Source organism: Erpetoichthys calabaricus, chromosome 2 (assembly GCF_900747795.2).
Source record: "Erpetoichthys calabaricus chromosome 2, fErpCal1.3, whole genome shotgun sequence".
In the NCBI taxonomy this organism is placed as follows: Eukaryota; Metazoa; Chordata; class Cladistia; order Polypteriformes; family Polypteridae; genus Erpetoichthys; species Erpetoichthys calabaricus.
Genome location: NC_041395.2, coordinates 215,113,350 through 215,139,396, shown reverse-complemented (window position 1 = coordinate 215,139,396; position 26,047 = coordinate 215,113,350). Strand labels below are relative to the sequence as shown.

General features: G+C 36.4%; 1 protein-coding gene and 1 long non-coding RNA gene across 2 annotated transcripts in view; both read right to left on the bottom strand.

Annotated features, from left to right (window-relative positions):
- Window positions 1-631: 631 nt before the first annotated feature.
- On the bottom strand, window positions 632-5,112 carry LOC114642975 (uncharacterized). Its single transcript, XR_003714630.2, has 2 exons — window positions 4,979-5,112; window positions 632-902 (listed from the first exon to the last, which is right to left on the bottom strand). It is a non-coding gene; the product is annotated as an uncharacterized LOC114642975 (long non-coding RNA).
- Window positions 5,113-5,521: 409 nt separating this feature from the next.
- LOC127526647 (membrane-spanning 4-domains subfamily A member 12-like) overlaps window positions 5,522-26,047 on the bottom strand; it is a 24,698-nt gene continuing 4,172 nt past the window's right edge. Inside the window, exons 2-5 of the mRNA XM_051922589.1 lie at window positions 17,283-17,390; window positions 11,287-11,343; window positions 8,893-9,006; window positions 5,522-5,551 (exon numbers count right to left, since the gene is read on the bottom strand). Coding sequence (XP_051778549.1) covers window positions 5,522-5,551; window positions 8,893-9,006; window positions 11,287-11,343; window positions 17,283-17,390 — 309 coding nt within the window. The remainder of the gene's footprint in view (window positions 5,552-8,892; window positions 9,007-11,286; window positions 11,344-17,282; window positions 17,391-26,047) is intronic.

Below are 26,047 nucleotides of genomic sequence, written 5' to 3'. Positions count from 1 at the left end.
CCTTTAACCGCTGCACATTAGAGAGTATCCTGGCCTACTGTCTCTGTGCATGGTTCTCAGGCTGCACAGTAGCACAGAGGAAAGAGCTCCACAGGGTCATTAAGGTCACCCAGCAGATAGTCGGCTGTCCTCTCCCCTCATTAGAAGAACTACATAGTTCCTGTTGTCTCAGGAACATCAAGAAAATTCTTCAGGACCCATCACACCCAGGACATGCATTGTTTGAACTCCTGCCTTCAGGCAGACGTTTCAGATCCATAAAGACTAAGACAAATAGACTGAGAAACAATTTCTATCCTTCAGCCATCACCATGCTGAATGCCGCTAAGTGGTCAATCTGACCAAGTGCACAATACAATACACTTTACAATACAATACACTCTCATGTTTACAATACAGCCCTAAGTCAACATTGTCTATGGGAAAGTGCAATATGACGTATGTATGAATGGATAATTTTAGTTTTAACTTGAATAATTGTGTTTTGTTTTTATTTTATTTTTGCATTGGAAAATTGCACCTAAATTTCGTTGTACCATGTCTCATTGCTACAATGACAATAAAGATTTTGATTTGATTTGATTTTGATTTGATACCTGCTCTCAACTTGTGTTTCAAAAACTCAGACCACTCAAAGCCAAACATATTTTATTCCAAGGGTGACAGTGTGGCACATTGTTGCACATTTAATATTAGAATTTTTATTCAGAATGTTACCACTGTATTACATAGTTTAAGGAGGCAATTTTTGGTGAAAGCATTCATAAGAAAGTTGGAAGATAAGGAGGAGGAGGAATATTGTAAGATATCTGCTGGGGTGTAGTGGGGTAATTTGGGGCACTTGCTGAGGCAACTCCGTGTTGTGTTAACTGTAATCCACACTGTTGACCAGCAGTCATGGGCTGAAAGATAATTACAGTGAAGAACAATATTAGAAATTAAATTTGCACACAGACCGAACATTTTACAAGTATAATAGAAAGTAAAGTTTACTAATGATATCTCAAGTCCCTTAATTAAAAGATGTTAAGATATGAATCGTGGGAAAGCACATTATTTAATGCAACATAAAACCTGTATTAATTAGAGACAAGACCATTTCAGTTAGACAAAGTCAATCCTTTCTTCATATCTTAAATAATACTTCTCTATCTTGGACTTTATTTTATCTTTCCAAATAATAATATATATAGGTTGTGGCAAAAGTAATGAGTGGATTGATTTTACAATTCAATAAAGATATCAAGAGTAAATTACAAGTTTTCAATCAAATGTGCATACATTTGTTTACTCTTCTACAAAATTCCAATTCAAATGTATGTGCAGGGAGGCACACCTAAGAGAAGGTCCATGCAAGTAATGAGTTATGCCATGTTTATAGCAGCAGAAAGCATTATCAGGTAAACCTGACAGAAAGAGCCTGTGCATGTTTTGTCTAGTTTTGTTAGTAATGATATTCATGAGTGTGCCCCAGATATATCCTATTCATATTTCAGTTGTGGAGCTAGATGTTAGTACAGACTCCTTCAAGTTGACATGTGAGGGATTTATGGAACAGTATCCAATATCAAGTGCTCTTTGGAAATGTACAGTTCAGCAAAATGTGAAAAAGTGGAGTACCTCTAGCTCTGTGAAAAGTGCACACTATCCAAGAAAGCCTTTTGTACATAACTTTGGGGTTATTGCTCACACTGTTGATCATATGGAAAGGATACCTCCTATATTATGCAAGGCTTATCACAACAGATGCGTATGTCAAAAAACATCATTTCTGCGTGTACTAGAAATGCGACTAAGTCTTAGATATGAACATCTCAAATAAGCTTCAAGTCCTGACCTCCAAGTTTCAAGTCAAGTCTTAAAGTTATAATGATTAAATTCAAGCAAGTCAAGTTGAGTTGTTGGATTTAATCAGACAATTAAAGTCAAGTTATTCATTCCAGCAAGTTAAGCCATAGTTGAGAAGACACAAGTAGAAAATTGCTTGCATTTTCACCACTATCTGTAATCTATCCATGATAATGTCTGATGTATACTAACATACAGACTGGGAATATTGTCAAGGGAAAAGTGTGTGTATCTATATACACATTGTTATATATATACAGTACTATACAAAAGCTTTAGGCAGGTGTGAAAAAATGCTGTAAACAAAGAATGCTTTCAGAACTATAAATAATGATAGTTTATTGTTATCAATTTACAAAATGCAAAGTGAGAGAACAAAAGAAAAATCTAAATCAAATCAATATTTGGTGTTACTACCTTTTGCCTTCAAACCAGCATCAATTCTTATACGTACACTTGCACAAAGTCAGGGATTTTGTAGGATTATAGTCAGGTGTATGAGCAACCAATTATACCAAACAGGTGCTAATGATCATCAATGTCACACGTAGGTTGAAACACAGTCATTAACTGAAACAGAAACAGCTGTGTAGGAGGCTTAAAACTGGGTGAGGAACAGCCAAACTCTGCTACCAAAGTGAGGTTGTAGAAGACAGTTTCATGTCATGGCAACATTGAGCACAGCAACAAGACACAAGGTAGTTATACTGCATCAGCAAGGTCTCTCCCAGACAACAGATTTAAAAGCAGACTGGGGTTTCAAGATGTGCTGTTCAAGCTCTTTTTGAAGAAGCACAAAGAAACGGGCAACGTTGAGGATCGTAGACGCAGTGGTCGGCCAAGGAAACTTAGTGCAGCAGATGAAAGACACATCAAGCTTATTACCCTTCGAAATCGGAAGATGTCCAGCAGTGCCATCAGCTCAGAACTGGCAGAAACCAGTGGGACCCAGGTACACCCATCTACTGTCCGGAGAAGTCTGGCCAGAAGTGGTCTTCATGGAAGAGTTGCGGCCAAAAAGCCATACCTCCACCGTGGAAACAAGGCCAAGTGACTCAAGTATGCACGAAAACATAGGAACTGGGTTGCAGAAAAATGGCAGCAGGTGCTCTGGACTAATGAGCCAAAATTTTAAATATTTGGCTGTAGCAGAAGGCAGTTTGTTCGTCGACGGGCTGGAGAGTGGTACAATAATGAGTGTCTGCAGGCAACAGTGAAGCATGGTGGAGGTTCCTTCAACGTTTGGGGCTGCATTTCTGCAAATGGAGTTGGGGATTTGGTCAGAATTAATGGTGTTCTCAATGCTGAGAAATACAGGCAGATACTTATCCATCATGCAATACCATCAGGGAGGCGTATGATTGGCCCCAAATTTATTTTGCAGCAGGACAACGATCACAAACATACAGCCAAAGTCATTAAGAACTATCTTCAGCGTAAAGAAGAACAAGAAGTCCTGGAAGTGATGGTATGGCCCCCACAGAGCCCTGATCTCAACATCATTGAGTGTGTCTGGGATTACATGAAGAGACAGAAAGATGTGAGGAAGCCTACATCCACAGAAGATCTGTGGTTAGTTCTCCAAGATGTTTGGAACAACCTACCAGCCGAGTTCCTTCAAAAACTGTGTACCTAGAAGAATTGATGGTGTTTTGAAGGAAAAGTGTGGTCACACCAAATATTGATTTGATTTAGATTTCTCTTTTGTTCATTCACTGCATTTTGTTGATTGATGAAAATAAATGATTAACACTTCCATTTTTAAAAACATTCTTTGTTTACAGCATTTTTTCACACCTGCCTAAAACTTTTGCACAGTACTGCATATTTATATATACACACATGCACGCACCTTTTGTTCAAGAGGAGTGGAAGTACAAGATTGGCTTAAAAACTGAACCCTATGAAAGCCTGGTGTTTCATTCCATCAATTCCATCCAGAGACCATGCCAGATCAGACCAAGCAGTTCATAATGCAACACAAAGGTAATGACCCATTTGGCAAACTGGATACATTGGGTACCTAGACTCCTAGCAAGAACAGCTGCTATCCAGCCAAGTTGCATTACGGTAATTTGCCACACTCCTTTGCTATTGCCTCTGATTTAGCATATTAGGAACTTCAATCTAGAGACTGTTACTCTATAATGAATGAATAAAACTGTAAACATGCTGTCCTGAACTGGTGCTCTGTCTTACCCCCAGGTAAGTACAACTACACCTGTAGACTTCAACCGCATTTCCTTGACAGGCTAGTAAGTGTAAATATATTAGGAATATAGCTGAAGATTTGAAACATTCTGATTTAAATAGTAAAACAGTTTACTGGTAAGAATAGGGCCACCTGAGGACTCTTCTACGATGAAACACTTTGTAATTGAACTCCATTCTAGGAGTGCAGAATCAGCTAGGCTGCATGGTACACTATTTTACTCTCCACTGCCATTTCTTAGATTGCCACATATTCTAATTCTTCCTAAGGAGCTTATTGAATTTCCCATTGTTGTTTTTTGGTAGAAGCATTTTAGGTGTAGTTTGATGACGTCTGTGTTTCTGTGTTTAAAGTGGTTAACAGGTTCTTGGCAAGGGTAATGGCCATGCAGTCATCCCCCTTTGCAATTTGATGTCATGTGTAAATGTTATTTAAATGGATATTATTCTGCACAAGAAATATTAACACATATTGCTGAAACTACTGTACATGTCCTTGTCATCCATTTTCTTTTAATGAACTCTGAATACATGACTGAGGCAGGAAATTACATTTTTTCTTCTAGTACATACAGTACATGGAACAACTACTTACTATACTATCAATTTCAATAGTGTTAGGCATTTCTTGGTAATTGCAACATGCTCATTAGTTTTGCTTAACCCGTGCATATTATTAGTCTTTGAACTTTCTAAGATTGAACATATGATGTTGGGTAATTTAAAAGTGAAAAAGGGGTTGTCAGTACTTTTATCAAATATTACAACTTTTCAATCACTATTGCTTGGTAAAATTTTATTTGCTTTTCCAAAATTCTGTGATCTCCAAATATTCACATTCTTTTTATCTTCACATCCACCAATTAATTAATTTCATTACACAGCATGCGGCTTTCCTTTACATTTACTGATATCTTACCGTATCACTGCAGCAGAGAACTTTGCAAGAAAAGGCTGCACTTGAAATGGACACACACAACTCGAGCAGCAGAAACACCAGCAACACACCAACCACACCCTTTGTTAACTGTGAACTCTTTGAAGAAAACATATAATAATGAATGTACAGTAGTCTTTCTCAGAAATCCAAGTTATATCGTATAAGTAACAGAACATTTTACAGTGTGGTGCAAATACACCGCATACTTGTAAGTCTTGGAATTGGTCAGTGTGCTCCTGCTAAAGGAAAAACAGGCTGAGTTTATTCTCATGGTAAAAATTAGAAAACATTAGAGACATAGTGATTTACTGTATAATCTTAATCAGGCTGACTAAAAAGGAAAAAAAACAGGTTAGATATACAGGAGGGAATGGATGAAGCAAATCCAGGCAACATGAAAGGAGTGAAAGACCATAGAAAGTTTAAAAAGCAGCAATTAGAGAAAAAGAACCGAGAGATTAAAAAGTTTGTTGATCATTTAGTCTTGAAAAAAAAAAGTGTGATCCATGCCTGAGAATGAGCTTAGGTTCTTTGAAAGCTACATTTGAATTCCTGTGAAATAACACAAATAGAAATCAGTATGGTTATGATCAATTTTTCAAATTTTCTAGAAATGTCTTGGTAAAGTCTTTGATCTAAATGGCTTGAATGATCTGCAAGCCGTATCCCAGTCTCGTCTCTATAGGTGACTGCACACTTTTTACAACAAATGCAGTAAATAAGACTTTTGAACTGGCAGGAAGTCAGTTATTTAATATTACATTTTCCAAAGTGACTATGATATTTTTGTTGAAATATTTGTGAGTGATAGGACTTTCTGTCCTATTATGACAGAAAGTGTCTTGTGAATAAAGTCAGTTTGCTTTATGAAATGACATGTTGAAAAGAACTCTGCACAAATTAGGTGTCTGATGGGAAAAGATTACAGATGAAATGGAAAAAAAGACTCTAATGGCAGGACCAGTCTGTAAAATCTGGAAATTGTGCTTAATGACCAGTGGGATAGACAAGAGTGTTAGGGTGGAAAGTGAAGATGACGGTATGTAGGCTCCATTTTAGGTGTTCTTCTTTAACATGAAAGTAGAAGGGCAGCCTCCAGGGATGTTACAAAGAGTGAATTTGTTGTAGCCCAAGATGAAGAACTGAATGCAGTGATAAACCTCAGAGTGTAGTGTGGATGGAGCAACTGACAGGAGATAAAGAGTATATCTTGATATGCTTTTGATATATAAATATCAATGCAATTGACATTCAAAAGTTTTTAAGACAGTGGTAAGACCATCAATGATGTATGAAGCTGAGACACAGGCAGTGAAAAGAGCACAAGAGAACAGATTAGATGTGGCAGAAATGAGATTGATGTGTAGTGTTACAAAGAAGGACAGAAGAAAAAATAAGAGAATCAGAGGTACATCAAAAGCAGAAGAGATATCTAAGAAAGTACAAGAAAGTAGGTTGAAGTGTTATGGACATGTGATGAAAGAAAATGTCGGCAAAAGGGTGGTAGGAATGGATGTACAGGTGAAGAGAAAATGAGGGAGGCTAAAGCAGAGATGGATGGATAAAGTAAAAGAAGATTTGAAGGAAAATGGTTTGACTGAGTAAGAGGTGCAGGTCAGAGCTGTACGGAGAAGGTTGATCAAATACTCAACATCACCTAGAAGTGGAAGAAGGAGGAGTAGAAAAGAACAAGAACAAGAAAAACAAAATATAGTAGTAGTAATAATAGTGGTAGTAGTAGTAGAATATGCTCCTGGTATGGTTGAGGGCACTGTCCACAATATGGGAAGCAGGGCTAGCACCAGGGAAAAATCTATGGGATGCATGTTAAATTCTGCATGGAGAGGCTGTGAAATTTTTGTTGAAATGGAGTCATTGAGACTACCCAAGTGAAACTGAGCTGAAAGAGGAAGACTATTGTGTGGAATTCAGAGAGGAAGTGAGACAGGCACTGGGTGGTGGTGGAGACATTATAGATGATCGGAACACTACAGCTGAAGTGATAAGGGAGAGAGCTAGGAAGATGCTTGGTGTGACATCTGGACAGTGGAAGGAAGACAAAGAGACTTGGAGGTGGAATGAGAAAGTACAGGAAAGCATAAACAGGAAGAGATTAGTGAAAACAACTAGGATAACCAGAGAGATGACAAAAGCAGACAGGTGTACAAAGTTAAGAGGTTCAAGGTGACGAGAGAGGTGACAAACGCTAGGGAAAAGGAGTATGTCAAGCTATGTGTGAAGCTGGACACACAGGAAGGAGAAAAGTACTTGCACCAATTGGCCAGACAGAGAGACGAGTGGGGATGGACGCGCTGCAGGTCAGGGTGATAATGAATGCAGATGGAAATTTACTGACAAGCAGGGACAGTGTGTTGAAAACCTATGAACAAAGAATATGAGCGATAGTGCAGGTTGGATGAAGGGGAGATAGCAAATCACAAAGTTCCAGGAATCAGCAAGGCTGACGTGAAGGAAGCTATGAAGAGGATGAAAATTGTTAAAGCAGTTGGCCCAGACAACATACCAGTGTAGGCATGGAGAGATTTAGGTGAGATGGCAGATGAGTTTCTAACTAGATTGTTTAACAAAATCTTGAAAAGTGAGAAGATGCCTGAGGAGGAGAGACAAGGTATATTAGTACCAATTTTCATGCACACGGGAGATGCGCAGAGCTATAGTTACTACAAGGGCATAAAGTTGATTAGCCACAACATGAAGATATGGGAAAGAGTGATGGATGTGTACGTTTGTGGACATAGAGAAAGTGTATGACAGGGTGCCAAAAGAGGAGTTATGGTACTGTATGAGGAAGTCAGGAGTAGCAGAAACGTATGTGAGGGTGGTGCAGGATATTTATAAGGACAGTGTGACTGTGATGAGGTGTGAGGTAGGAATGACAGCCTTGTTCAAGGTGACAGTGGGATTACATCAAGGATTGGCTCTGAGCTCTTTCCTTTTTGACAGATGAGGTCAGACAGGAGTCTCATTGGACTATAATGATTGCAGATTACATTCTGATCTGTAGTTAGTGTTGACCGCTGGTTAAAACGAACCCAGAGAGGTGGAGGTACACACTCAAGAGAAGGGGAATGAAAGTCAGTAGGAGTAAGACAGAGTACATGTGCGTGAATGAGAGGGAAGGTGGTGGAAGGGTGCAGCTGCAAGGAGCAGGTGTAGTGAAGGTAGACAAATTTAAATACTTAGGTTCAACAGTCCAAAGAAATGGAGAATACAACAGAAAGGTGACGAAAAGAGCGCAGGAAGTATGGACTGGGTGGAGAAAAGTAGCAAGAGAGTTTTGTGATAGAAGATTACCTGCAAGAGTGAAAGGGAAAGTTTATAAAATGGTAGTGAGACCAGCTATGTTGTATGGTTTGGAGACAGTGGCACTGATGAAAGTGGCAGAGATGAAGATGCTATGATTTTTGCTGAGTAACGAGGGTAGACCAGATTAGGAATGAGTAAATTAGAGGAGCAACACAGGTACAGCAGTTTGATGACCAAGTGAGGGAGGCTGGATTGAGATGGTTTGGGCATGTACAGAGGAGAGATGAGGGGTACATTGAGAAAAGAATGTTGAGGATGGAACTGCAAGGCAAGATGAAAAGAGGAAGGCCAAAGAGGAGGTTTTTGGATGTGGCAAGGGAAAACATGAAGGCAGTCGGTGTGATAGAAAATTATGTAAAAGACAGGGATAGATGGAGATGGATAATCCACTGTGGCAACCTCTAAATGGGAGCACCCAAAAGAAGAAGAAATATGTACTGTATATACTGCATTAAACTGATACATCAATTTGACAAACAATTAATGAATATATAGTGTAAAGGAATTAAGCTCTTTATCACAAAGAAAATAAACCACTCCAAATCAAAACAAGAAATGGTACTTACATACATATAACTGTCATATACATCCATAAACATAATCAAATCGAAACCACATAAGAAGATTCCAATACCAGATGAAATGCTGCTGATGATATTCATGGCTAAGTTTCCATTAATCTGTTAAGAAAGATATTACTTTAAATTGGCATGAGATATTGATAGTCATCTTCTATAATGTATACATATTTAATATCATAATTCAATGTCAATGTATCTGTTCAACAAAGCATCAAAATGTATAAGAATAAATACATATACCGCACAACAAAAATTTGTTGTTGCTATATAGCTGCTTAATGGATAGAAATCACTGTGGCTTGTGTTCTTTTAAATATAACCAAACACAATTAATTTGAAAAGGACCTATTTGACGAATTAGATAATGCTTCATTAATGGTAATGAGGGGCATGTTTTATATAGCTGACTTTAAAGTCAAACAGTGCATTCATTTAATGCAGCTTGCAAAGGAACATTCATTTCACAGTAGTTACTGGACATACTGTGACTACATGTCTTAGCTAAACCCTGAAAATGTAAAGAAAATTACTACACTTTCACTCCAAGGGGCACGGTGTTAACATGCTGACCTGAACAGAGCAGTCCACCTTATCCCTGGAAACTTCTTCCTGCTCTTCCTGTGATATTCCCAGATGTTTTCAAGGACATTCAGAGATTTAACCCCCCAATGTATACTGTGTCTGCCTCTGGGACGTGGCTGGTTGAACACTCATGGAATTTGCTCAGAGGCCATACTAACTACATTCCCAAAACACTTCAATTAGTTCCTCTCATTCTGGAGAGACAGTGGCTCTGCCTTGAAGTCATCTTATATTCATTCAGTCACAGAGACTAAATCTAGCTATTTTTCACAGGAGCCTCAACTCTCCAGTTAGAATTCATGATCTCATTCTTTTGGCCATTACCCTGATAGGTGATGTTGGGGATGTAAATTGACAAGTAAATTACAAACTCTGTCCTAGAGCTTGGCTCCTGTTTTACCAACCATATGATGTCTGCAAAACTGTGGCTGCTCTAAAATCTATTTGGCTACTTTCACAAACTTGTTTAACCTCACTTATGAGTATAAGACCCCAAAATGCTTAAGATCCTCCATTTAGGGCAGCTGCTCACTACTTACCTGTAGAGAACAAGCTACTCCTTTTGGGAGAAGAGCAATTGTGTCTTTACTTTATAATTCAATTTTAAAGGTTTAATTCAAACAATCACTGTTTTTTGCCATTTACAAAGTTTTAGGGCATGTCACACTTTCAGAGCTGTAAAGACAGATATTCATAGAGCTTCATGCCTCATTAAGAAGTATACTATTATACTAATGGTTGTTATTAGCAATAAAAAAAAACCTAACCAACTGACTGCTAAAGCAAAAACATTTTAAACAAAGAGTACATTAGCAGTAGAATATAAAAATCAGAACAGGAACCTTACTAATTAGACCATATTATGTTGTTACTTCATGTGATTATGTAGTAAAATCAATTCTGTGACAGTGTCTCTATGTGGTTCAATCTCTTTGCTTAAGGCCAATGCTTTAATAAAAGATTTTTAAAGTTAACAAGCAGCTGCTTTGTTTGTCCAACAGGGGTGAACATTACAAATGATTCAGATCAATTTCTGAAAACTCCTTACATGTTTCCATTAACACCAGAAGCTTAAACAAAGCTGACAGCTTATAGATGTTCTTCCATTACAATCAAGAAGTCTAAAGCAGGCATTACAACACTTTAACATTGTTTGCATCAAACATAAACAATGAATATTTGCATACTTCACCATAGAAAACACAATGAGGACATTTAATTTAATTATTTAATTTTTTTTATACTTTTTAAAAATCTGTACAAGAAACTTTTTTCTTCAATATTTGCCTAAATGCATAGTTTCATTAGTAAATGCTTTCATTTTTGTCAGTGGTCTAGTGCACTTCACACTGCATATTGTATATTATAAAATTAAATCAACTAACATATGCAAATATTTAAAAACAGTGCACAGTGTGGGCAATGCTCTGAGTACGTCTTGTACAACATGGCTTGAAATGGCATAAACAAAACAAAAGATGCTGCTACATCATTTAAAGCATTTGTATGTATAATCACTAGTTTAAGATTCCTCCTGGTTCAGCTTTTACTTCTGGAATAAACCAACATTTGTAATAACTGACCCTTAAGAAAGACACTTGAAAAAAACTTCTGATGGCATAGCGGACAGCTAAATATTAGAAACTAGGTTACTTAGTGAGAGAAAGTTCAGACAGCATGAATTGTGAAAGCATATTAGGATTCATAATATATTCTCCTGGATTAAACATTTAATATGCCCAGGAAGAAAAGTTCATAGAACTTGAAAAAGAAAGAGCTTCGGCGATTTTAACTTACCAAGGATCGATGATGATATCTGTCTGAAGCAACACTCAAAGATCCTGAAATGATGTACTGAGAAGAAAGACAGAAAATGTCACCTGTTAGCAATCTGCAGTCATTCAATCCTAAACTGTAAGTCTCTGACTAACAAGTAAATCTATAGTGATGTAACTTAATATACAGTGATTTACATTAGACACTTTATTTAAAGTGGTTTGTAATTGTTAACACAAAATGTTGTTTATGTGATCTATTTTTGCATTAAGTAGAGGACAGAAACTAAATTTGCAGGTGTATTAACTTTACTTGGAAAATAAAAATTGCTATGTCTTCACATATTTCAAAAGATCACAGGGAACTTTGCATCCACTAAAATTAGGCACAGCTTTATTATGGGTTATCTGAATGTTTGAGAGGAATTTGCAGATAATGGGAAAAATAGTAAAGATTTATGTACACCCCTTGGGAAGACAAAATTCTACATGAAGATGAAACAATGCAAGCATGTGTCCAGAACATTCAAATTTGGTTTGGCTTCACTTGTCGTATCATCCCTCCTATATACTTCTATACCGTGCTAAGAACTGAGCTGTGTGGTGTGTTCACATTTTTATTTTCTTGTTTGAGTGGTGCATTTGCAGTGTAAGTTTAATTCATGTTTTATAAAAAAAATAAATCTTCTAATACGATAAGGGAAAGTCTTTAGAATATATTGTTACATTATACAAGGGGGAGTCAAGCTAAAGTTAGAAAACAAGATTAGAAAATGGAACAAACTAACAAAACTGATCACGTAATTTCTCAATGTAGTCTCTACCCTTCTCAATGCACTTGCACCACCTGCCTGAAAATAGCTGGATTCCAGCAGAATAAAAGGTTTTGTTTTGTCATTGCAACCACTTGTGCACCACTTCCTTCACATCGTCATCTGTCTTGAATCAACGATCACCCAGATGTTATATAGTGGCCCAAAAAGGTGGAAATCACATGGTGCCAAATCTGGCAAATAATGAGAATGTGGTGATACCTCAAACTTTGGTTTCTCCAGACAAGCCTTGGTGTTCTTTGCAGTGTGTGGGCAGGCAGGCAGCCATTGTCTTGAAGCAAAACAATTCCCTGAGACAGCAGTCCTTGCCACTTGGATCGAATAGCAGGCTTCACATTGGTCACCAGCAAGTCACAGTAACTTAACTAGTGACTGCAGAACCCCTCAGCATGTAGTGTTTGGCAATAACTCAGGTGCATGAGTGGACAGGACAAAACCTTTTATTCTGCTGGAATCCAGGTACTTCCAGGCAGGTGGCACAAGTGCATTGAGAAGGGTGGAGACTTCACTGAGAAATGGTATTATCAGTTTTGTTAAGGTTTGTTCCATTTTCTAATAAATCCCATTTTCTAACTTTAGCTTGACTCCCCCTCGTATAACCAGTTAAAAGACACCTAATTTTAATGTGAAATAATAACCTTATGGTTTGTTTTTTCCATGACAACAATTTTGAAAGAGACACAGTAGGTCTACATGCACATAGGTATCATAAAACTGAAAGTAAAAGAAGTGTCAAGAATGGAGCACAGGAAACGCGTTTTATTTTTATTAGCTTCTTACTTATATATGTTGTATAAAAGTGAAAAATAATGCAGTTGAAAATATACAGTACCTGGTATGTTTTACTAATTATACATCTATGTTTTATAAGATCATATGGATTTATTTTTCTTTGTTACTTATTCATTATTATTCTTACCTAATCATATTTCTTTTTTTTTTCTTGTAACTTACTCTTTGACATCTTGTAAAACACTTTGAGCTACATTCTTTGTATGAAAATGTGCTATACAAATAATGTTGTTCATGTATGTCCCAATTTATTGAGACATTTATTACCATATGTAAAATGGGTAAAACCCCCTCCTCAAATGCCTGTGTGTTTTATTGCTTATTGTTTTAATTCAGAAAGAGATACATACAAAATCAAGGGAATCTGGCATTTCTAAACCCAAATATCAAGGCTAAGAAGATGGTGGTTATGCAGTGACTGTTGCAGCCTGCCAAATGGCTCTAAATGTGATATCCTTCTGCTTAAGAAAAGTGGTGTGCCACATTCTGAAGCCAACTGCATCCTAATTAAGTAAACCCTGTTGAACACTTTCTGTTGAAAGGTTAGAACTGATCGGTCCCCTCTCCACTACAGGATGAGAGACAACCCCTCAGGCTGCAGTAAAGCTTAGGATGAGCTAAACCTAAGCAGCACAGAAGCTCACTCCTGCATATGTAAAGGGCAGCTTACTTGAATAGTTTCACGCTGAACTCAATTTACCTCATGGGCACCATTTAACCATATTTAGGTCTTTTGACAGAAACTGCATTAATCAACTCCATTCTGATTGCTAATTGATTATTCTTGACCTTTAGAAAAATCAGCCACGCTTCGATCATATCTAAATAGAAATTTCATTGTGTCTTTTAACTAGGACAGTGTTTGAAATAGTGTTTAGTTTAAGTAGTTATTGTACAGATGAAATACCTTATACAAAGCAAATCTAAGAGATCAACAATTTTTTATCCTGTGGCGTGTAAATGCAATGCTCTATCACAAATGAAACAAAGTATACGTCCCATGGAACTGGTCCACATTCTTATAATTCCAAGACAATCCTTGCAGACAAACAAATGTGCTTTACTACATCATATAGCACAAGAGATCATCATGTGGGAAACAGAAAACAACAAATTGAAGGGTCTCTTTATTTCTCTACCTCTAAAAACCAAAATAAAAGTGTTCTCCCTGCTCACCTTCTATCTCCTTATCTTACTCTGAGGAAATATGCATCAAGCAAAAATTATAAATTATGCAGTACATGGAATCCAATTGAGTGAAGTTTTAATTTATAGGCATACATCAGAACCTAACCTTCTCATTCATAAAAATGAATGCCAGTAGAAGTGGTATAACTATAGGCAGTGCAGGTGGGGCAGTTGCACAGAGGCCCATGATGGCTGCATGACTGTTGTTTCACAAGGATTTATTATTAACAAGCTTGTCTACTTGACAAGAGAATAAAAAGGTTAATGGTGTTATCATTTCCATAAATCCATACAGCTTAATTATGACTATTGATCTTTTATGTAACTTACATGCTTAAAGTATCTTATTGATGCCAGTCAGTTTTTGTTATTGGATTTAAATTAACTTCACATGAGGAGGCCTTAAATTATATATATATAAATTATATATATAGTTAGGTCCATAAATATTTGGACAGAGACAACTTTTTTCTAATTTTGGTTCTGTACATTACCACAATGAATTTTAAATGAAACAACTCAGATGCAGTTGAAGTGCAGACTTTCAGCTTTAATTCAGTGGGGTGAACAAAACAATTGCATAAAAATGTGAGGCAACTAAAGCATTTTTTTAACATAATCCCTTCATTTCAGGGGCTCAAAAGTAATTGGACAAATTAAATAACTGGAAATAAAATGTTCATTTCTAATACTTGGTTGAAAACTCTTTGCTGGCAATGACAGCCTGAAGTCTTGAACTCATGGACATCACCAGATGCTGGATTTCCTCCTTTTTAATGCTCTGCCAGGCCTTTAGTGCAGCGGCTTTCAGTTGCTGTTTGTTTGTGGGCCTTTCTGTCTGGAGTTTAGTCTTCAACAAGTGAAATGCATGCTCAATTGGGTTAAGATCAGGTGACTGACTTGGTCATTCAAAAATTTTCCACTTCTTTGCTTTCACAAACTTCTGGGTTGCTTTGGCTGTATGTTTTGGGTCATTGTCCATCTGTATCATGAAACGCCGCCCAATCAATTTGACTGCATTTAGCTGAATTTGAGCAGACAGTATGACTCTGAACACCTCAGAATTCATTCAACTGCTTCTGTCTTGTGTCACATCATCAATAAACACTAGTGTCTCAGTGCCACTGGCAGCCATGCACGCCCAAGCCATCACACTGCCTCCACCGTGTTTTACAGATGATGTGGTATGCTTGGATAATGAGCTGTTCCACGCCTTCTCCATACTTTTTTCTTGCCATCATTCTGGTAGAGGTTGATCTTGGCTACCCCCTGGAGAGTGTTGTTCACTTGGTTGACTGTTGTGAAGGGGTTTCTCTTCACTATGGAAATAATTCTGCGATTGTCTTCCATGGATGTCCAGGTCTTTTTGCGTTGCTGAATTCACCAGTGCTTGCTTTCTTTCTCAGGATGTACCAAACTGTAGATTTTGCCACTCATAATATTGTAGCAAATTCTCTGATGGGTTTTTTCTGTTTTCGCAGCTTAAGGATGGCTTCTTTCACCTGCATGGAGAGCTCCTTTGACCGCATGTTGTCTGTTCACAGCAAAATCTTCCACTCCAGGCCTTTTATCTGCTGAATTGATAATGACATAATGACGGACTTGCCCACACCTGCCCATGAAATAGCCTTTGAGTCAATTGTCCAATTACTTTTGAGCCCCTGAAATGAAGGGATTGTGTTAAAAAATGTTTTAGTTACCTCACATTTTTATGCAATCGTTTTGTTCACTCCACTGAATTAAAGCTGAAAGTCAGAACTTCAACTGCATCTGAGTTGTTTCATTTAAAATTAATTGTGGTAATGTACAGAACCAAAATTAGAAAAAAATTGTCTCTGTCCAAATATTTATACACGTAACTGTGTATATATATATATATATATATATATATATAAATATATTATATATATATATATATATATATATATATATATATATATATATATATATATTATATATACTGTATATATATATTGCTCTAGTCTCCATCTAATTCTAGTTATGCTTTTGGTCAGTAGTACAATTTGCTAAAACGTTTTTTACATGGAATATGCTGCATTTGCCAGTGACTTTGCAGGTAATATATATATATATATATATATATATATATATATATATTTACTTATTGCAAGCTTTTGGCTATTTGTTGTATTTTGTTTGTGGTTGTCGTTGTGTTTCCTCTTTTGTCGTTTAAGGCACGATGTCACAGTGGTTAGCACTTCTGCCTTACAACTCAGATCACATTTTTGGCCACATTATTCAGTCCAGAATAGTTTGCAGATGTTTTACTAGTCTTCGGGGAACATTCAGTTCCTCCTTCCTTGACTTCAATGCATTTCGCGGGAAAATTTCCAAATATTTCTGTGATTTCGCAGAACTCTGCAGGCTTCCATGAGAGAGTTTGCCCACAACTGGTTTAGATTAAGTTCTACTTTCCAAATAATTTGTTTTAAATTCCAATATGTTCCTGGTCTCAGAATTTTCCAGTATTTAACACTGTTGATATCTCTGTTACTCCTTCCTCTGATCGCTTCACATATGGGTATTTTGTCCCTACAATATGTTGAAGCAGGGGTCCTCATGTTCAGTACTACAGGCTCACAGAGGCAGCAGGTTTCTGTTCCAAATCAATTGGTTAATTGAAAGTCAGTCATTAATCAAGCAACAGTTTTGTTTTCATTTTTGTTAATTCGCTTGTAGATTCGCAACCTTTAATTGCTTCTTGTAGTTTTAACCAGCTGATAAAATAAAAGGGAGATGCAAATGAAAAAGGAACCAGCAGGCCAACATCTAACTTGATCCCAATTACACCTGTGTGTATTTAACATGAAATATCAATTATTAAAAGTAAATGGAAGATAGAAAAAATGAAGAACTAAGAATTACTAATCTTGTTTGTAGCACAGATTATTCAAATGATATTGGCAGAAAGAGAAAAATCTATAATACAAGGCTGACTGGATGAGGCCAAATGAGAAAATTAGCAAGACATAAAATTTTTAAAAAGTTACGCTTATCAGTAAGGATTGATTTCAAAAAAGGCAATTGGGCTGGAACAAAAATCTGCGATGACTGTGGTCTTCTAGGTCTGGTTTTGAGCACTCAGGCTTAATCATGCATTGCTATCTTAAGACTGAAAATAAGCAATATTAAGAACTTTTGAGTCAGCAAGATTAAAAAGCTAACAATAAAATAAAAAACTTACAAATATACCTCCCCAAATAGGAATACCAGTATATTTCAAAAATGACAAACTTGTAAAAAGAATGATGCCAAGAAAGATGTTTAGCATTCCAATCAAGATCTGGAGAACCTGTAAACATAAAACAGAAGACCTGTGAGGACCTGCTCCAAATTCTCTTTCATTCTGCTATATCTGTTAAAAATTGTATTTTGAAAAATAAGTATTTTTGCACAAATACTGAGGTTCTTTTAAATAGTCTTTTGGAATGATCTGACAAAAATTTTGCCAATTTAGTATCTCCTCGTGAAGACACAATTATTACACGTTGTATGCATGTTTGATTGCCTGTGCTCTGCAGAGCAACTTTAAACAAATAGTTAATTCAAGATCTTAAGATCTTCTTCCACAACAGAGTATAAACCCGTATTATCCAGTATTTCCAAGAGCTGTTACTGCCAGTGCACCTAGCTCTCTTTCCACATCAGAAATGCACATCACAGATAAGACATTAGAGATCTTTACTGCAAATTCCATTCATCAATTTTAACAGTAGGGTTTGCTGATCTGAATTCATTTGCCAATTTAAGGCCACACCCAAATACAAATGTCATTTATGTGTTTTAAGCTGAGCATTTTAAACATCCCATTAAGCATCTGAGGCAGCATATTTTAATACTTTTAGTAACAAACACAGCTTTGCACACATTATGATATGTTTATTTTGGTAAGTTGTATATTCAAGGAATCTTTGGTTTTCTGTAACCAGAAAGGACTGGTTATCTAATAATTTCATTAAATGGGCACTCATTAACATGTGGATATTATTACCAACCTAAGAAAGAGACTACAACAACAACAACAACATTTATTTATATAGTACATTTTCATACAAAAAGTAGCTCAAAGTGCTTTACATAATGAAGAAAAGAAGAATAAAAGACAAATAAGAAATTAAAATAAGACAACCTTAGTTAACATAAGAAGGAGTAAGGTCCGATGGCCAGAGTGGACAGAAAAAACAAAAAAAAACTCCAGAAGGCTGGAGAAAAAAATAAAATCTGTAGGGGTTCCAGGCCACGAGACCGCCCAGTCCCCTTTGGGCATTCTACCTAACATAAATGAAATAGTGCAAAGTAACTCATGTTCTTGATATCACTTATCCTTGAGAAGGCCACTATTGTAACAAGCAATTAGATTGTAACAAACAATTAAATTTACAATACAATTTATTTTTGCAGAGCCCAAAATCACACAAGGAGTGCCTCTATGGGTTTTAACAGGCCCTGTTTATTGACAGTCCCCCAGCCTTGACTCTCTAAGAAACAAAGAAAAAAAATCTCAGAAAATAAAAAAAAAACATTGAAGGGAAAAAATGGAAGAAACCTTGGGAAAGACAATTCAAAGAGAAACCCCTCTCCAAGTAGTCTGGGTGTGCAGTGGGTGTCAAAAAAAGGGGTAAATACAATGCAATACACAGAACAGAACACAAGTAATCCTCAATACAATAGTAATATTACAGTAGATTCAGAATTCAGCAGTAGATGATATCACATAATAGGATCGAGATTTGTTCAGAGTCCTGGAGACCTCAGCCATTAAGCTGCCTCTGCCTATTGGCCATTCCACAGCTGAGTCAGTGCTGGGCCAGCCAATCTGATGAAAGGACCCTTCTACCTGACAATTCCAGTGCTCCTCCATCACAGATGACTTTTCCTTAATAAGTGAATACAAGCAGGAACTCCTACTCGTGTGTAATTCTAATTAAATTCATAATATACATACATGTAAAACTCAAGATATTCTTATTTACTTTTTATTCAAGGTAATTTGAACCTCCTTGCAGTCTAGCTTGCCAAGCACAACACATACACATGCACACACACACCAGAATGACTAAAAAGGTAGAAAATTAAAAAGAAAGAAAACTTCTGACTTGGCAGTCACAATTATGAGGCAGTTGGTATAAAGGAGCCCCAGTGGCATTAATAATTCATTGTCTGAAAGTCCTCAGTGTCAGTGTGTCAGAGTGAGGATGTGTAGCATTGTTCACAATGGCACTCAGTTTTGTTTTTAGTCTCTCCTTTTCTACTACCTCCAGGGGGTCCAGAGTGCATCCTATAACTGAGCTTGCCCTTTTAATTAGCATGTTCATTTGGTGGGCCTCTCTTGAAGCGATGTTACCAGCCCAGTATTCCACAGCATAGATAATCACACTGGACATCACAGAGATGTAGAAGATGTGAAGGATGTCACTACCCACATTAAAGGAAATTAGTCTCATAAGAAACAAGGGCCTGTTCTTCCCTTTCTTACTATATATAGTTCCTCTGCATTATGAGACCAGTCCAAACTGTCATTAATGTGGACCCCCTCTACACCCACTTCCTGAATCGCTGAATGGCATCATAAAATATATGAGAGGACAGTGTGACAAGAGTGACCTTTATGCCAAAAATACTGTAATGGATTGAACATAACACAGAATATTTATTTTGAAGCATTTATTGAAGCAAAAATTACTGTGAGCACAGCTTTTGACATTTCATCCAGTATTTGCAAATTCAATTAGAAGAACCAAATTAAACTATCACTAATTACTTGCTTATTTATTCATTGATACAACTTTTAAATTTTTATATTTTTGTGGTAGGGTTTAAATAGTAAATAAATAGTTCTGTATTTCTTTTAAGAAAATTGTGATTTTTTCAATTCTTTACTACAGCAGTTTTTTCAGTGTTGTAAGGGAAACAACATGGAAAATAACATGCTATGGTAATACACACTTTTTTTTTCATTTGCATTGTAGTCATCCAAATTACAGTATTTGGCAAGTGTAAAGATATGCCAAGTGTAACATGCTCCTGCAATATAAACAAAATACAGTATGTTTTAAAGACTAGTTATCAGGACAATTCTTGATGTTCTGTTTGTTAATTTAACATTTGATATAGATACCATTCTTAATGAGAGAAAAAAATTAAAATTTGGATAACAGCAATAATAAGATTTAATAATTGTTTTTATTAGCTAAAAGTATTGTCTGTTCCAAAGTTTTTATTCCAATCAACCAAACAAACAAATTTTATCTCATAGATAACTGGACCCTTACTTGGATGTTTTAGCATTATGGTAGCCAAAACAATTAATTATTGTTTGAAACAAGTTTCTTCAAGGTTAAATCAACAGTATTGTCTGGATTCATTGCTTACTGCAATTTGTATATTTTACTGCATGCTTAACATGGCAAAAACCTGGTTGGTGAGTGTCAGTGTGCTATGAGCTTGTGATGATCCCATGCTAATCCGGTCTTAGTATGTATTTATGATAACAAGGCTAATGTTCTGTTTTACAGCCATTTTAGTGTGGCCCAGAGCTCCGGAATAGCACCGGATCAAGACCAAGACTAAGCACAGCTACAGTGTGCTTTTTTGAAGTTGAAGAAGGGGACCAAAGTTGCATACTAAATTAGTTCACCTTGTGAGCAGGTTTAACAAACATAGTACAATGAGTAACGTTGCAAATAAGTTATGGACATAGTTATGGACACAAAAAGGCACAATATGCTATTAATAAAATATGTAAACTACACTTTATATTTGAGGTACTGAAGGATTTGGAAATTGTAGAGGGAGAAGTACTGCTCAGATTAAATAGGCTGAAATTAAACAAATCTCCAGGACCAGGTAATATTTATCCTTGAGTTCTTAAGGAGGTTAATGAGTATATATAAACCCTTGACACATATTTTTAGGGAGTCACTGCGCACTGGAGAGATTCCAAAGGACTGATAAATGGCAAATATTATCCCGTCGTAAAAAACAGGTGACTGGGCAGATCCAAGCAACTATAGGCCAGTAAGCTTAACATGCATCACAGGAAAGGTTATGGGAGGAATTATTAAGGATAAGATTGAGCAACACCTGGCAAGCACAGGGGTTTTTCTGAGCAGTCAGCATGGGTTCAGAAGAGAGAGTTCATGTTTTACTAACATGCTGGAATTCTATGAGGAAACAACAAAAGAATATGATCAAAGTGGAGCATATGATATTATTTATCTGGACTTTCAGAAAGCATTTAATAAGGTGCCACATGAGAGGTTGGGCATCAAACTAAAAGAAATTGGAGTTCAGGGTGATGTTTTTAGATGGGTGCAGAATTCGCTTTGACACAGGAAGCAGGGGATGATGGTGCAAGAAACCTCATCAGAATTGGCTGATGTTAAGAGTGGTGTCCCACAGGGGTCAGTGCTATGGCAGCTGCTACTTTCAATATATATAAATGATTTATATAGGAATATAACTTTGTAGATGATGGCAAGATATTGGCACATAATTTGGAATCCGTTAAATCATTACAGATGGACTTGGGCAGCATATAGGCTTGTGTTAGATAAAATTTAATGTTAGTAAATATAAAGTATGACACATAGGAAGTAAAAATGTTAGGTTTGAATGTCTCGATGCATGCTCAATAATCCAGGTAAGGAAATTCTAGAAAGTTGATTCTGTTCATCTGGACATAGTTTTTTTTTTTCGATACGTTTCATCACTCATCCAAGTGACTTCCTCAGTCTCAGTTGACTGCAGGTTTCTCCATCCTTATAAACAGTACAGTTAGGTTTGAATACACAATGGGAGGTCTGAAAATGAAGAGTACACCTTATGAGAAGGATTTAGGAGTCATAGTTGACTCTACACTATTAACTTCCCAACAGTGTTCAGAAGCCATTAAGAAGGCTAACAGAATGTTAGGTTATATAGCATGGTGTGTAGAGTACAAGTCCAAGGAGGTTATGCTCAACCTTTATAATGGACTGGCGAGACCTCATCTTGAGTACAGTGTGCAGTTTTGTTCTCCAAGCTACAAAAACAACATAGTAGCGCTAGAAAAGGTCCAGAGAAGAGCAACCATGCTGATTCTAGGGCTAAAGGGGATGAATTAAGAAGAAAGATTAAAAAGCTGAACCTTTTCAGTTTAAGCAAAAAAAGAGTAAGAGGTGACATGATTGAAGTGCTTATAATTATGAAGGGAATTAGTACAATGGATCAAGACTAATTTTAAAATGAGTCCATCAAGAACACAGGGACACAGTTGGAAACTTGTTAAGGGTAAATTTTGCACAAACATTAGGAATTTTTTCTTACACAGAGAACCATTGACATTTGGAATAAGGTACCAAGTAGCGTGGTAGTCAGTAACACTTTAGGAATTTTCAAAACTCAACTTGATGTTTTTTTAGTAGAATTAAGTAGATAGGACTGTTAAACTTTGTTGGGGTGAATGGCCTGTTCTCATCTACATTGTTCTAATGAAGAATAGCATGATACTGATTCAAATATATTTAGCTTAATGTCACAGACAAGCGATGCATGTAAATATTTATATTGCATAATATATAAAAAAACGGAAAACTGTGGATCAATATACATTTAAACATTAATATTCAGTAAAAAGACACAGAGTCAGTGTCCCTAATTAGCAAATTGCTCGGATGCTAGTTCAGAAGGTGTGCATTAAAAGATGCTGCCAGTTTCTTCTATATAGTATTCCCTTGTAGAGTCATGAAAGCATCTTTGAGAGTGTTCTCTAAATCTAATATGAGATCTGTTACAAAATGTTTTATATAGCGCCTGTGGTCCCCTGTAAACGTTATGCTGTGAGGAAAAATTCTTTATGAATATTGTCCAGATTCTGACTAGGTATTTTATATGCTGTGGTGACTGCTGGATTAATTTGGTTATTAGCAAAATCTGGGAGCATAATAAATGACAAGTATCAACTGTTCTGTGTTATCTAGACAAATGAGAAAAACAGTTATAGCATTACCAGAAGGGGTGTCACTAGAGAGTTTGAGCTCATGAAAACATAGCATAACATAGCATAACATTGGGAACCCCATTCTGACCAAAATAAACCTTATACAATGGCTGTGTCACCACAACAAGAAGCGGAAAGCCAAGCTAAGCTTTTGATAACTTTACCTATGCAGCTTGGTATAGCTCGAGATGAGTCCCATACTTACTAGGGCTGTCAAATGTCAAGTGTGAATATTCAAATTAAACCTAAGTAAAATTTCACATACAGTATATTCAAACTTGGGTTAATGGTTTTAGGTATTACTTGTAGTTATGCTTTTCTATACATTATTATTATTATGGTGGCAACATCAACAACAAAAGCCAGCATAAAAAAGAGCGATGCTCAATCAACTTATTTTTAATTTGAATATTCAAAGCAGGACTACAGGGGATGAGTTATAATTAAAGATTAAGGGAGCTAAACGTTCTCAGTTGAAGCAAAAGGAGATAAAGAAGTGACATGATTAATGTGTTAAAATTGTGAAAGAAATTAGTACATTGGATTGAGACTTTAAAATGAGTTCAGCAAGAACATAGTGACACAGTTGGAAACTTGTTAAGGGTACATTTTGCACGAACATTAGAAAGTTTTTCTTCCCACAAAGAACCACAGACACATGAAATAAGTTACCAAGCAGTGTGGTAGACTGTAGGATGTTAGGGACCTTTGAAACTAGAGTTGATGTTATTTTACAGAATTTTTTTATTTTATTGTAATCATTCCATACAAATAGGTAAATTTTTACAAAAAATAGGATTGAAAACAAATCAACCCCCACCCCTGAAAAAGAGAGCATGGCCAACGGAATAAAACTTAAAGCTAGTAAAAATAAATAAACTGATGAGTTTAATAGGCGGATAAAGGAAGAGAATCTGCTTCCTCAGTGCTTTAAGAGCTTATTCTAAAATATTATTGATTAGATCCTGCCAGGTTTTGAAAAAGTTCTGCACCGATCCTCTAACTGAGAATTAGATTTTTTCCAATTTCAAATAATTTAAAACATCAGTTATCCATTGAAAGAGGAGAGTTAGGATTCTTCCAGTTTAGCAAAATAAGTCTGCGTGCCAATAGTGTAGTGAAGGCAATCACAGTTTGTTTGTACTTCTCCACTTTAAGTCCATCTGGAAGAACACCAAACACAGTTGTTAATGGGTTAGGAGGGAGTATGACATCAAGGCTGTCTGAAAGGCACTTAAGTATTTTTGTCCAGAACGATGTTAATTTGGTGCAGGCCCAAAACATGTGACCCAGTGAGGCTGGAGCTTGATTACAGCATTTGTAGGTTGGATCTTGCCCTGGAAACATTTTGAACACTTTTAAGCAAGACAGATGTGATCAATATATAATTTTGAGTTGAATAATTGTACGCTTTGCGCATATGGAGGTTGAATGAATTCTCTGTATTGCTACCTTCCACTCCTTTTCTAATTTGTTGAGTGAGAGATCCTTTTCCCATTGTCCTCTTGGATCTTTGAAAGGGAGGGACTGTAAAATGGTTTTATATATTGCAGAAATGCTGTCTGAGTCCTTTATACTGAGCAATATTTTTTCCAGCATAGAGGAAGGTGGGAGATGGGGAAAAATCGGGCAGGTTCTGTTTAACAAAGTTTCTAATTTGAAGGTAGTGAAAGAAATGTGTTGCTGGAAAATTAAATTTGGAATGTAATTGTTCATAGGATGCAAAGATGTTGTCTATATAAAGATCTCTAAGCAATTTGATCCCATATGTTTTCCAGATATTAAAGACTGCATATGTTTGCAAGGGTTGAAAAAGGTGGTTCTCATGCAGAGATGCCACAGATAAAAGATTCTTCATCTTAAAATGCTTTCTACATTGGTTCCATATTCTGAGTGAGTGAAGCACAATTGGGTTATTAGTATATTTGCGATAAGTTGCATTTATTGGGGCACAAAGCAGGTAATATAAAGAAGTACTGCAGGATTTTATTTCTACTGTGGACCAAGCCTGTGTATGTTCATCTATTTGTGTCCAGATTTGTATAGCTTGTATGTTTGCTGCCCAGTAATAAAACTGAAAGTTAGGAAGAGTCATGCCACCAGGTCTTTGTAGAATCGCTTTTTGGATACGTGGATGTTTTAAGTTCCAAATAAATGAGGTTATGGTTGAATCTAATTGCTTAAAGAATGATTTATTGATGTATATTGGAATGTTTTGAAATAAAAAGAGAATCTTAGGAAGGATATTCATCTTAACAATGTTAATTCTTCCAGCTAGAGTGAGATGAAGAGTTGACCATCTATGCAAGTCTTGCTTAATTTTTTCCATACAGACGGCGAAATTTTGTTGATACAGAGCTTTATGTTTACTTGCGATATTTACCCCTAGGTATTTAAACTGATTATTTTATAGAATTTAAGTGAATATGACTACTTCTAATTTAAATGTAATGTTCTACTAGTTATTTAAAAACAAAGACTTGGGCTTACAACTTTAATAATCAATCAATAAATAAATAAGGCAAGTTGAAACCTGCAATGGACTAAGTATGTTTTACACCAGCAGTTCCCAAACTTTTTTTTAGCAAAGGAAAGGGCAGAGCATGTGTAACATTTCAACGCACATTCAGAAGTGGCATCAGAGTTTACTGTTTGAGCAAAGTCATTACCTTTTTATGCTTCACTATCATTAGTGTACAGTAAATGCAACCACTGGCCATTTCTGAGGAACAGTACATTCTGAGAGCCCATATTCAACAAGTTCTGCCACCTCAAATGCAATGTCAATAGAGCTCGGGGAAGGCTGTGTGTGAATGACTAGGATGAGTGATATCATGGATGACAGCAATGAAGTTAAAAAAACAAATATTTTTTCATATAAGTTAATAAAACTTTGGGTGTTCTATAGCCCAGGTTAGCCCATGAAGAAGTCTGGTCATGCAACCAAAAGGGGTGCGTCGTTGGATATG